Source organism: Solanum tuberosum, unplaced genomic scaffold (genome assembly GCF_000226075.1).
Source record: "Solanum tuberosum cultivar DM 1-3 516 R44 unplaced genomic scaffold, SolTub_3.0 scf00301, whole genome shotgun sequence".
NCBI classification, from domain to species: domain Eukaryota; kingdom Viridiplantae; phylum Streptophyta; class Magnoliopsida; order Solanales; family Solanaceae; genus Solanum; species Solanum tuberosum.
Genome location: NW_006239223.1, coordinates 422,401 through 437,133, shown reverse-complemented (window position 1 = coordinate 437,133; position 14,733 = coordinate 422,401). Strand labels below are relative to the sequence as shown.

The 14,733-nt window shown below is 38.5% G+C and overlaps 1 protein-coding gene across 1 annotated transcript; it reads left to right on the top strand.

Moving 5' to 3' along the window:
* Window positions 1–5,747: 5,747 nt before the first annotated feature.
* Window positions 5,748–6,449, top strand: LOC107063055 (uncharacterized). The gene has a single exon (XM_015314459.1). It carries the CDS (start codon window positions 5,748–5,750, stop codon window positions 6,447–6,449), a length of 702 nt encoding a protein of 233 aa, XP_015169945.1.
* Window positions 6,450–14,733: the final 8,284 nt, after the last annotated feature.

The following is a 14,733-nucleotide window of genomic DNA, read 5'->3' as shown; positions in this document are numbered from 1 at the left end:
GTCCCAAGGGAGTGGTTTTGAGAATTAATAGAAAAATAAAATTTAGTTCTAATTAGTCGTAATTAAATATATTAACTATTAAAAACATTGTAAAACAAATAGGGTGACACAAAAGTGTCAAATATCAATTGGGGGTTTTGTCACAAGTAGTAAAAACAGCAAAAGTAAACAAGAAATCAAGTATGGGAGAAAAGTTCTTGGGGTGTGACCGTAATACAAGTTGAGATAAATCGTTGGGTACGTGCTTTCGATAGGAGATTTGCAAGATAATAGTGACTAGGCTAAGCTTTAGATGGAAATAAGTTCCCTCTCGGGCAACTTACCCCGTTTCAAATGGGTTCCTCTCGGACACCCACTTGCCGCATGAAGACCATCCTACGCCTTACCCTACTCACTCTCTCGAGCTGAGTGTTAGGATATGGGACTAGGGTTCACCCTCTCGGGCTGAACCTCATGTCGATTGTTCTTAGAGAATAAAGAAGGGTAGGGGCTGCTTTTCTTTGATATATAGGTATGAATCTTCTTCTATCTTCATAAATAGTATTCCAAGGATACTTTAAGTATAATTTGCGGGTAGGACTCACGGGACAGTGATAGGAAGACGTGAGTTCATGTTTTACCCATTGTATTTGATGTTTTGGTGAGGAGGGAGTTTGTAGAATGTTGTGTTGGCTGTTGTTTTAACCAAATGAGGGGTCAATGGTATTGTATTGAGGAATTAAGCTGGTTACATTAAAATGGAAGGCGAGGTATAGAGAATGCGACTATTATAGTTCTTGAAACTGTGTCGCTCACCAAGTGTTTGAAGAAATTCCTAAGTCGCTAAGAATATGTTGTAGCTGGTTACATGAGCTCCTATTATTTTAATTTATGGAATTAGTTCTCTACCAACTTAAAACTATGAGCTTATAAAGGAATTTGACATCGTTAACAAGGAACTGGTGGGATAGTGATCGGAGGCAATGAGTTTTACTTTTATGTTAAGTGTGGATGATTAAGGGGGTTGGTTCTTTATGGTTGAAGGATGAGGAGTAATACTGAACACGTAAATAAGTCATAAGCCTACTTGGAAAGTAGAGAAATAGAAGGGTGTGGTGATACACCACTCATCTATGGTAATTGTTGAGATTGTCGCTCGCGAACCATTATTGTGTTTTTGGCATTGTTGTGACTCTTGATTAGTTTCTTATACTATCCTTTCATGATTTTATGTTATAGATATAGTTGTTAGAAAAGGAGTTTGACGACGTAAGATAGTAAGTCTCAAATTAAGGTATGTAAAGCTAAAACCTCTTTTGCCCTTAAGGCATGACCTAAACTCGCATGTTCTTCCGATAAATGTCACTATAGATTCTATGATACTTGAAAGAAAGTTATCCTATTTTATAAACCCTCTCATGTTTAGCCTAAACCTATAGAGTTATAGTACTCTTCAAGGAAGCAATATGTTTCACACAACTACATTTGTCTACAGTTGGAACTCTTAGAAGTTAGCGGTGTACATGTTGCATAAATTTAAAGAAAGCAACCAGCCACAGACTGTTCGTAAGTGCATAGGTCACAAGATATATGATTCTCAAGCAAAAGAATGTAATCACGAATTGTATCACGAGCTATGTGATTAATGAATTAATTATTATAAATAATTGGAAGAAGTTGAGAATATAGACTACTCTGCAGCGTAGGGTGGGTATATTATGGGCTACTACGGGTGACGCTACTCTGTGCACATAATTTAGATATAGTCAGCTGGAATTTCCCGTCGTGGATTCACCTGACTGATACATGCCTACGGGCAGACAATACAGGAACCCTGGGGGGCATACCTTGATAGACCCCATTACCAGACTATGAGATTTCACACGTGGTCATGACAGTGGGCTACAGATGCCATACAGGGTTCACTAATCACCGTCAGTAGGCCATCATGTGATTCCCTGACAATTAGCTTTACAAAGAGCAAGCGATATAATGAAGTAAAGATATCACTTAGGCAAATTATAGGGATTATATATATTTAAATGACTAAGCCATGAAATGTTCGATGAGGATCCTTGAGGTTGGTCACAATTCCAGTTACGGATTATGTCTCCTACATACACATGCTCTGATTTGCCTATCATGATATTTGATGTCTACTTGTTATTCAGTTTGCTTTACATACTAGTACATTATTTGTATGTACTAACGTCCCTATTATTTTGGCATTTCATTTGTATCACTACAGGCTCAGGTACTCAGGACAACAAGCATTTTCAGTAGACTAGAGACTTCCAGTTTAGCAGTTGGTAAGCTCCACCTCTACCTGGAGCTATCACATATTTAGAGCCTATATTTTACTACGTATGTACATATATAAAAATGGATATGTCGAGGTCCTGTCCCGACTAGTTATCAGATTCTCAGAGGCATACTCTTTAGAGGCTTCATAGACTTAGTCTTGTTTCAGTTGTAAAGTAGCCCAACATGACCTTTTGTTATCTATGTTTTAGTATATGTCTTCACATAGGTTCTGCTGCTTATGAATCTACAGCTTTGACATGATATTAGTAAGATATTTAGCTGGTGCTTGTGTATATCCTTGATGTCAGCCCCTTTCTAGTTAGGGGTATGTCAATTCAAGCCTAATTCGATATCACAAAGTACTTAACATGAAGTGACTATTCAAATCTAAATCACAAGATTCAAGTTCTATACCTCTATAGGAAATCTCATCCCAAGAATATTACTCCTTACCACTACATCCAACTAGCCTCGAGTCTCAATCAAGAACCACCTAATGCATCATGCTTTCATCCAGCCACTACCAACACCACATTCAATCCTAGTACTATAACCACTCCATGGATTCCTACTAACCACTCCTTATAAGGATTCCTCATTCTCTCGTCACTTCTACCAACAAAACTTTCATGCCTTATTACCAAGAATTGACTTATTACTCCTCATAAAACCATATCTCTTTTTTCCTCCACATTTATAACCTTAGATGGAATAACACACCATCACTATCACAACAAGAAAAGATCAATCCTTTTCTCTATCATCACACCACCACTATCAACTAAAAAGGATCACTGAGAGAGCTTTAGGGAGAAAGATCATAAGCACAATTCATTCGAGATATCTGATATAAGAATATACATGGCATAACATTATGTTGCTAGCCATTGAGAGTAAATCATGTACTTGTGAGACTGAACATACTATGTGACATGAATGCTTATATGAATAGGTTCATATTATGTGGCTGATATCCACAGCTGTATGGATTAAGTTCGAGGTTAATGGGCTAAAGTATTTGCTCCTCATTCTGAAAACTGAGCATAGATGTGAAACTCTTTGAAGTGTATGAGCATAGGTCATAGTCACAATTCTGAAATTAGAAATGTCAATAAGATGTTGTAATAATTGAGCTTTGAGGAATACACTAGAGTATGACTGGATTGATGAACCTCTAAAACTCATTCTAAAAACATCACTATCTCATCCTCAACACTTGAATTTGTTTCTCATCTCATCATCTCCCTCTTAGGTCTGAGGATGACTCTTTAAAGCTATGGATCTATTGCATTATGTTTAAGCTAGTCTACGTTCCTTTTTTCCTAATACTCGGGAAAGGCTTATCTCATGGCTACTGAACTCTCCATAAGTAGGTACTAAGACTCCTTCTAAGACCTCTTTCTGAGATACTTCTCTTGACCTCTTCTTATTGGCTTATAAGGACGCTTCATCTAACTCTTTAAGGAAACAAATAATGCTTATATCAGTCTATTCCATATTGACAACTCAAATATACTATACATGCACACATGGAAAATCATTAACGTAATTGGAACCTCATCTGATTACATACAATCTCGGGTACACCTCTTAATGCTTTTGTTACTCTTATGACTTAGCCACACTTCACTACTCTTATCTAAAAGTTAGAATCCCATATTTGTTCCACTCACATTCATTGTAACTAACCTCTTAATTCCTCTCCTACTCTATGTCAAGTCTACCAGATCAAATCTCAAAACTAACATCATCACCCTTACGTTGTTATTCTTTTTGTCCATGACTCTCATCTCAAATTCAAGCCTAATGTCTACTACAAAACATGGATATCAATATAGTTGCTCGCATAAAATACTAACTCATTACTAATAGATAAAAATAAGAAACATTGATGGGTCCGAGATTTGGACTCATTTAGGGATTTGTTTTGATAGTGTTAGTGTCCTCAAATGCCTGATTTATGCTCTAAATTGATGTCAAAGTGTTGATTTGCAGCTTTTAACGCTAAGGACCAAGGTAAGGACACTACCAGACAAAAAGAGACTAACAAGCCAAAGAAGTGGAGAAGAGCGATCTTGGTGATCGCCAAGATCACTCTGCGGTTCGCCGCGAGTGACCCTTTAGCCCGCCCAATTTTACAGTACACCTTGTCTGAGACGAGGGAAATTTGGGTGAATTGTGTTCCATAACGGCGAATTACCGAATGGATCGGCAAAGAAAGGCTATACCGTCGAAAGTACAGAATGAGCAGTGAAGATGCAATCAAATTGGCTATCCAAAGGAACAAAGGGCGCATCACGAAAGTGATCGGCGATACCGATCTAGACCGCCTAAAGTTACAGTGCATATCGTATGAAAACATGAAGCAAGAAGGCGATAGACATGGGGATTGGCGAATCGCCGACCGGTCGGCGAAGCCCAAATTTCCTCGCCGATTGTACCAAAAAGATCAAATATTAGATCAATATAAACTAATATTTTGAAGAGATATAAGACATCTAAATAGTGAGAAACTCATACCTAGAACAAAGAAAACATTGTTCTTGCTCAATTTTGAAGCTTTCAAGTAGATTTTCGAGTTGGGTCTTGTAATTAAAGCAAAGTTTAATCATTTTGAAGTTGGGAAAATCAATACTCAATCATGGAGCATGTAGTAGGTATTTAATTTTCACTTTTTGTGATGACTAGCTAAAACCCCAATCTTGGGGGTTTGACCACATGATTAATTGCTAGTTTAGCTGATGGGTGTTAGAAATTATTGATTGTTTTGCTAAATCAAAGTGGGTCTAATTTATAGCTACTGTTATTTAGCTGCATTTTATGTTTCTTTTATTGTTCTTGGTGTTTTGTGCTTGCTTGAGAGTGAAGTTCAAAACCAAGACAATAAATTCGCACTCGTAGTAATTGCGCTATTGGGGATTTAGCTCGAGAGAGTGAATCTTATATGATATGCTAAAAGAGATGAAAGCTGACTTCTCCTCATTGAATAATAGAGTGAATTCTCACGCTGATGCAATCAAGCAACTTGAGGGTCAACTAAGTCAACTTTCAGCACAATTGGAATTTAAGATTTTTGATAGGGGTGAAACTGAATGCACAATAACTTTGAGGGCTGATAATGACAAAAATTTAGCGGTGGTGACTAGAAGTGGAAAGATAGCGATTGGTAATATAAATGGTAATGATGAGGTGAGAGATCATGAGGAAGAGGAGCTCATTAAGCACCGGAAAGTGATATGCTCAAAGAGAAGGAGGAAAGTCACAAGCAAAGCCTTGACGGATAGTTGCAAAAAGCTAAAGAAAAGGGCACCTCAATTCCAAAGATAGTACAACCTCTTCCCAAAATAGTTTCTCCATTTCCCCAACGTCTCAAGAAAAAAAATGAGGATGAGAAATTTAAGAAGTTCCTATCAGTGTTCAAAACACTTTCTATAAATCTACCGTTAGTGGAAGCATTGTTGGAAATGCCAGGTTATGCGAAATTCATGAAGGAGCTAGTCACCAAGAAGAGAAGCATGGACTTTGAGACAATCAAAGTTTCTCATAATTGTAGTGCCATTATGACTAGCGAGATGATTATAAATATAGAAGATCCGGGGGCATTCACCATCCCATGCACTATCAGTATGCTCCAATTTGCTAAAGCTCTATGTGATTTTTGGGCAAGTATAAATCTAATGCCCTATGTAATCTATAAACAGCTTGGGCTGGGCGAACCAAAATACACAACAATGCGGATTCTTATGATGGATCGGTCGATCAAGCACCTCATTGGAATACTCTATGATATATTGGTGAGGGTTGATCGATTTATCTTTCCGGCTGATTTTGTTATTCTTGATTGTGAGATTGATGCTAAAATTCCCATTATTTTGGGAAGACCATTTTTAGCAACCGGGAGAACGCAAGTGGATGTTGGAAGTGGGGAATTGAAGTTTCGGGTAAATGAAGATGAGGTCACCTTTAATGTGTGCAAATCAATAAAACACCCGAGTGATATTCATGTGGTTTCGACGATTGATGTATTTGATGAAGCGGTGGCTAGTGTGAGCCATTTGATGTGTATGAGTGAACCTCTTGAGGCTGTTCTTGCAAATTATGATGAAACTAAAGTGCAAGGTTATGATGAAGTGGTAGTTACTCTTTCGATATTAGGTGAACACTAAAGGAACCCATTGAAGATAGATATTGATATAAAGAATAGAGAAAATCCTCCCGCCAAACCATCCAGGAGGATCCACCAAAGCTTGAGTTGAAAGTGCTTCCTGCTCATCTTAGATATGCATTCTTGGGGGTAAATAACACCTTGCCCATAAACATTGCAGATGACTTGCTTGAGTGACAAGTAAAGTTGCTTCTTGAGGTGTTGAGAAGGTACATCAAGGCAATAGGGTGGACTCTCACTGACATTGTGGGCATACCACCTGACATTTTCATTCACAAGATTCAACTTGATAATGAGTGCAAGCTGAGTGTTGTATATCAAAGAAAGTTAAACCCACCGATTTAAGAGAAGGTAAAAAGGAGATAATAAGTGGTTGGATGCAGGTGTGATTTACCCTATTGTGGATAGGAAATGGGTGAGTCCGGTGCAATGTGTACCAAAATGGGGCGGCATCACAGTAGTCCCAAATGAAAAAAGGGAACTTGTTTCTATGAGATCGGGAACTGGATGGAGAGTGTGCATGGACTATCGAAAGTTAAATTCTTGGACTGAAAAAGATCACTTTTCCATGCCTTTCATGGATCAATTGCTCGATCGAATTTCGAAGCGCGGATGGTATTTCTTGTTGGATGGTTATTTTGGGTATAATAAAATCTCTATTACACCAAAAGTTCAAGAGAAAACCACTTTCACTTACCCCTATGGTACTTTTTCTTTCAAAAGGATGTCGTTCGGGTTGTGTAATGCTCCGACGATGTTTCAACGTTGCATGTTGTCTATTTTCTCTGATATGGTAGAGGATACAATGAAAGTCTGCGTGGATGACTTCTCAGTTGTGGGCTATTCTTTTGAAACATGTTTGGCACACCTTGGGCAGGCTCTTCAAAGATGTGTGGAAACCAATCCAGTCTTAAATTAGGAGAAATGCCACTTCATGGTTAGGGAAGGTATAGTTTTGGGTCACAAAGTATCTCAAAAGGGGTTGGAGGTTGATAAGGCAAAGATTGAGGTAATTGAGAAACTACCACCACCAATTTTGGTAAAAGGTATTCGGAGTTTCTTGGGGCATGCCGGATTCTACCGGAGATTTATCAAAGACTTCTTAAAAATTTCACTCCCATTGTGCAAGTTATTGGAGAGGGAGGCGAAATTTGACTTTGATGACGCATGTATGGCAGCCTTTAAGTGTTTGAAAGAGAAATTAATCTCTACCCCGGTGATTATTAGCCCAGATTGGTCGGAACCATTTGAAGTGATGTGCGATCAAGTGGGACAGCATTGGGTGTTGTTTTGGGACAAAAGAGAAATAAACTATTTCATCCAATCTATTAGTTAAGCAAAACATTGAATGGGGCATAGCGTAACTACACTGTTATGGAGCAAGAGTTACTTGCGGTAGTATATGCATTTGAGAAATTTTGAGCATACTTGCTAGGCACCAAAGTGGTAATTCACACTGATCATGCATCCCTGCGGTACTTAATGGCAAAGAAAGATGCTAAACCACGGTTGATAAGATGGGTATTGCTATTGAAACAATTCAACTTTGAAGTTAAAGATAAAAGAGGTTGTGAAAATTAGTTGGCCGATCACCTATCTAGGTTGGAGGGCAAAGAGAAAGATGAGCTTGAGTTAGACATAAACGACTCATTCCCAGATGAGCAGGTATTCATGGCCACTCTTGTGTAAACCCCTTGGTATGCCGATTTTGCTAACTATGTGGTATGTGGGTTAATGCTAGAAGAACTAAACTTCTATCAACAAAAGCAATTCTTGTTCGATGTCAAAAGATATTTCTGGGATGAACCATAGCTATTCAGAGAATGTGCAGACCATATTATTCGGCGATGTATGCCGGAGGAGGAAGTCAATGAAATTCTAAATGCTTGTCATGCTTCGCCGGTTGGTGGTCATCATAGTGGTGTGCGAACAACCGCTAAAATTCTTCAAACTGGTTACTACTGGCCATCCCTCTACAAATATACCCATGAATTTTTCAAGAAATGCATACAATGCCAAAAATAAGGTAAAGTGTCAAAAAGGCATGAGTTGCCTCTTCAGCCCATTCTGGAAGTTGAGTTATTTGATGTCTGGGGAGTAGAATTTATGGGGCCATTTGTGAGCTTGTTTAGTAACAAGTATATTTCGGTGCCTGTGAATTATGTTTCTAAATGGGTGGAAGTTTTAGCACTACCCAACAATGAAGGGAAGAGTTGTCCAATTTCCAAAGCGCTTCATCTTTGCAAGATTTAGCACCCTTTGGGGTATCATTAGTAATGGAGGTTCACATTTTTGCTACGGATTGTTTGCATCTACATTGAGTAAATATGGAGTGAAACATGAAGTGGCAATGCCTTATCATCCCCAAACAAGTGGCCAAGTTGAGGTTTCGAATCGGGAGATTAAGAGTATCTTGGCTAAGATAGTGAATGCAAATAGAATTGATTGGTCTAGAAAGATAGATGATGCTCTTTGGGCGTATCACACTACATACAAGACACCAATTGGTATGTCGCCATGTCAACTGGTTTTTAGGAAGTCTTGTCACCTACCAATTGAACTTGAACATAAAGCACTATAGGCATTAAAGGTATTAAATCTGGATTGGGCAAATGCTTTGAAAGGGAAAGTAGATCAGCTGAACAAAATGGAAGAACTCAGGTTTAGAACGTAGGTCTGGACAAGTAAAAAATGAAAAAATGGCATGATTCTAAAATCCTTATAAGAGAATTTCGAGTTGGGAATTTGTATTGGTATACAATTCTTGACTGAGACTCTTCCCGAGAAAGCTTAAGTTGAAATGGTCCGGTCCATTTAAAGTGGCACGCGTATTCAAGAATGAAGCCATTAAGGTCGAAGGTAAAGAAGGTCCAACATTCAAGGTAATTGGGCAACGCTTGAAGTTGTATTTTGGGGAATGTCATGAGATTGCATTGATCAAAGTGGTCTATTTGGAAGATGCTTGAAAGTATTTCCATGTAGTGACACGACGTTAAATAAGGCACTTCTTGGGAGGCAACTCAAGCGTTAGTGGTTTTGAATAATGTGTGTGCTGAATGTGTAGGTATGGGTAATTTGACGACGCCAGGACCATTTCGGCGAAACACCGAGTGGATTTGGCATTCGCAACTTTGATCGCATTTTTGGCATAAAAGGTGAGCTGAGATACTGGAAATTTAAGCGATGTTCATGCCCACTAGGTAATGCGCCGATGCTGCTCGGCGCACCTGATCTTGATCGCCTTTCGGGCCAAATTGAAGCGGTAACAGTCTGGATGTTTCGGCGAGTGCATGCAGTTCGGTGGTTCACCGATCTATTCAGCCGCCTCTATAAACCTTCGCCAAAAGGCCACTTAGTGAAGATTCCTTCTAACCCTACTCTGTTTGTTTAGCGCCAATAGTTCTTGCTTTTATTTTAATTTTATTGTCTTTTTTGTTTATTGTGAGTCATGTTTGTTCTTTGATCACATTGAGGACAATGTTGGTTGCTTTTGGTAGGGTGGTGGCTTGTTACTCTCTTGCTTTTTCAAGTGTCGGTTGTGGTCAATATCGATGACCTGAATAGTTCTCTAAATTGAACGACATGAATGTGCGGCTACGATGAGGCAAACTAAGTTACATAGGCAATATGTGAACTTTTAGCATCTTGTTGTGACTAGCCGGTTGTCGAATAAGTCTCGGGTGATGAACATTGCACGCTAGCTAGAAAGTGTGAAGTCTTGTTTGAGATTGGTACCAATACCTTGTGTGATGAGATTACTTTGAAAATTGTGTTTGATGACACCTAAAATTTGCCCCGTTGGTCCGGTTGATTGAGTGATGCAAGCACTTGAAATGAGCTTAGGCAAGAATTTTGAAGAGTGAACCAATTTGACAATATACCTCTTTTCTGGTCAACCTTTAAGATGTGTGAACCAAGGTTGACACCGTTTGAGCCTTACCCTTTTCTTGGAAGAAACTTGAACAATTGTGACCTCTTTTTGTCCCCTCACCCGTAACTTTCATGAAGTATGGTTTGTTTGAATAGCCAACTTAGGCCAAAAGCCTAAGTTGGGGGTGTGGTGAAAGAGAAGGGAAGTCAAGAAGTGTGAAAAACTCCCCCTGGATTTTGGATTGTTTTGAAAAAGATGGAACCCCTCCATGTAAAAAAAAAGAGAAAAGAAAGGAAGGAAAAGAAAAGAAAATGAATGAAAAAAAAAGATAAAGTTGTGAAATAAAGTAGTGAAAATTGCAAAAGAATTGGGGTATCCGATGATTCATGATGAGTTGAATAATGAGGTGGAGTTTGAACATGTTTGAATTTGAAAGAGAAGGAAAAAGAGTGGTTAGCAGGCCATACTTCATGAAGGTAGAAGCCACTAAGCCTAAATGACCATACCTTTACACTCATCCCCGTTACAAGCCTTGAAAAGACCTTTGTGATCTTGAGTGAGCTGAAACGAATGTTGATTGGAAAATAAGGGCAAACCGATGGGTGGAGTCATGCATGTGTTCATCTTTGTGAGTGTGAGAGTTGTATGTGGCTCTGGGACTTTCAATTCTTGAGATATTATGTGTGATTATGGAATCATATTTGTTGTGAGGGCATTTGATTATCTTTGTTGAGCTTGAACTTGCATTTGAAGCAAGTATTGTGAACTTGAGTACCCTTGATAATGGTGAGTCACAATTTGAATCTTTGAATGCACAATTGAGCATTGTATGTGTATTTACCTTTTGCGTGCATTCATGTTGGGTCTTATGCAACACTATTTGAGACATCCTCACTGAACTGTTGATCTTGAGTTCTACTTGAGGACAAACAAAAGTTTAAGTTGGGGTAGTTGATGAGTTCGAGATTTAGACTCATTTAGGGCTTTGTTTTGATAGTTTAGTGTCCTCACATGCCTGATTTATGCTCTAAACTGATGTTAAAGTGTTGATTTGCAGCATTTAAGGCTAAGGAGCAAGGCAAGGACACTACCGGACAAAAAGGGACTAATAAGCCAAAGTGGTTGAGAAGAGCGATCCTGGTGATCGCAAAGATCACTCGGTCGTTTGGTGAGTGGTCCCTTTAACCCGCCCAATTTTACAGTACACCACATCTGAGACGAGGGAAATTTGGGTGAACTGTGTTTCATATCGGCGAATTGCCGAATGTATCGGCGAATCGCCGAATGTATCGGCGAATCGCCGAATGTATCGGCGTAGAGGGGGTGTACTGCTAAAATTATACAATGAGCAGTGAAGATGCAAGCAAATTGGTGATCCAAAGGAACAAAGGGAGCATCGCGGAAGTGATTGGCGATCCCGATATAGACCGCCTAAAGTTACAGTGCATATCGTATGAAAAAAAGAAGCAAGAAGGCGATGGACAGGGGCGATTGGCGAATCGCCGTCCGGTCGGCGAAGACCGACTTTCCTCGCCAATTTGCCCTAAAAGGTCAAATCTTAGATCAATATAAATTGATATTTTGAAAAGATAGAATGCATCGAAACATTTAGAAACTCATACCCAGAACAAAGAAAACACTGATCTTACTCAATTTTGAAGCTTTCAAGTAGATTTCGAGTTGGGTCTTGTAATTAAAGCAAAGTTTAATCATTTTGAAGTTGAGAAAATCAATACTCAATCATGGAGCATGTACTAGTTATTGAATTTTTACTTTTTGTGATGACTAGCTAAAACCCCAATCATGGGGGTTTGACCATGTAATTAATTGCTAGTTTAGCTGATGGGTGTTAGAAATTATTGATTGTTTTGCTAAATTGATGTGGGTCTAATTTATAGCTGCTGTTATTTAGTTGTATTGTATGTTTCTTTTATTGTTCTTGGTGTTTTGTGCTTGCTTGAGAGAGAAGTACAAAACCGAGGCAATAAATTAGCACTCGTAGTAATTGGGCTATTGTGATTTAGCTCGAGAGACTGAATCTTAAGTCCGGTTCTACCTATTGTCACGATCCAAGGGTACCCCCTATATGTAACAAGGCACATAGAACCCTGAAAGTCACCATGTAAGCCACTTAGCATGTCATAACATAAGCATAGAACAATAAAGAGTAAAAACGCATTTCAAGTCCAAAAATTTTATAAAGGAAAGTTGAAGTCTAGACTTGTCTCAATATAGCCATCTATTACAATCTTTGAATCAAATAGAGTCATAACCCATACAATGTTGTCACGACCTAAGGGTACCCCCTATACGTAACAAGGCACATAGAACCCCGAAAGTAACCAAGTCAGCCACTTAGCATATCATAACATAAGTAAAGAACAATAAAGAGTAAAAAGCATTTTCAAGTCCAAATTTTTCATAAAGGATAGCGGAAGTCTATACTTGTATCAATTAGCCATCTATTACAATCTTGGAATCAAATAGGGTCGCAACCCTTACAACATAATCCGAAAGTCAACTACAAGAAAGAAAGAAACTACAAAGATATGCTCCATCCTCGAACCATGAGGACTCACCACAAGCAAGGAGAATAGTCGAATCCAAGCTTGTATCAAATGAAGATCACCTCAAACACCGGACCCTACACTTGTGAAAAATGTAGGAAAATATGGGTTAAGTACAAAAATGCACTAAGTATGATAGCCATGCACAAAATCATGAAGACATGCTAAAAAAATGACATTTTAGTTGAAAAGCATGCACTTTGTCAAGTTTAAGAGTCATCATGACGAATAGGGTAAAAGCCTAAGTCATAAGCATATTCAACAGTAGATCATCATAGCATAATGGAAACATACCATAAGAACCCTCAATGTCTACTTGTGCAAGGCATAGTAAGATCCCATAATCATACCCATACTAAGTAAAGCTTCTTGAGTAACTATTTTTCATAATTCAACTTCTTATTCATCTTATCATAATAGGGAATATGCCTTAACCGACATAGACCATGTGAGCTTATCATGGAATCTTGTGTCTACCCCAGACCGAAAAGGGGTTGTCCTACTTGCCTAAGGTAGAACCATACTCTTAGCTTAGGTAGATCCGCTAGCTAAAGACCTATGAGGGCACATAGTTATGGGATAAGGAGATTGCTTCTAGAAGCCCAGACTCAAGTAAGGTAGAAGGTTTCCATCTCATGAGATACATACTTTGTGAACCCGGACTCAACTATGGTAAAACGAACCCATTTCGAAAGCCGGACTCAACTATCGTATAAGCTTCCATCTCATATTCATATCCACTCAATGCTAAGCATTAATTCTCATTGATTACATATTAAGTCTTGACTTAAGTACATATTCATGGAAGAATGTCTTGACACTCAATCCAACATAATTCATACTATAGCTCATAGATTCAATAGGTGAGACTAGTCTTCCAACCTTAGAATCACTACATGTGACAAACTTTTCACATCATATCATATTCATACATAAGTGTGTACATGAGAATAATCTACCAACAACACAACAACTAGAACATAATCATAATCACTTAACCTTCAAAGTGTTCATAAAGCATATACTTAAATATCATAATAATACAAAATTCATATACTTTGCCCTTCAAGGACCATACATCATATTCCATCAATGCATCTAGAATTACTACATTATACATGGATGATGACCTAATTCAAGTAGTTCAATTACTACATGCATAATTCTATCATATTCTACTTGCATCAATCAGCACCCACACTTAAGATCCAAATTAGGAAAATAGGAAAATTCATGTATTCTTGGGGAATTCATCATAAAATAGTAATAAATCATCAATTTGATCATAATATAAAGCAATTAAATCATTAGAATCATTTTTGAAGTGAATCCATGACTTGGAGTAAAACCCTAGCTTTAGGGAAGTTACAAGTTTTGAAATTGAGTTTGGAGGGACTCCATGGATGAAGACTATCCATGGATGAAGGACTACCATACCTTGGTGAATAATTCCCACGAAATTGAGTAGAAAAGATGGATCCTTCACCTTTCTTCTTCTTCTTCCATGGAGTTCTAGAGAGAATATTTGGAGAGGATTTTGGTTTTCATTTGGAAATTTAGAAATTATGATTTAGATGAGTTAGTTTAGGTGTCTAAAAATACTTATATAGGTGTTTAAAAATAGGCTAAAACGACATCACTTAATAATTTATTAAAAAGGAAAACCCCAAAAGTGTAACTGCCAAATGGCAGTTTCAGTGACCACCCACGGTCACCCACTCACGGTCCATGGATGGACCCACGTGGCGTGCTGGTGTACCGTGGGTTGGGGTCTGCAACCCAATTTTTGGGGCCTTGACCCACAATCCCCACCCACGGGGCATGGGTCCACCTACTGACCGTAGGTC

Coding starts and splice junctions, on each gene's coding strand:
- LOC107063055 (XM_015314459.1), top strand. CDS start 5,748: ATGCCAGGTTATGCGAAATTCATGAAGGAGCTAGTCACCAAGAAGAGA.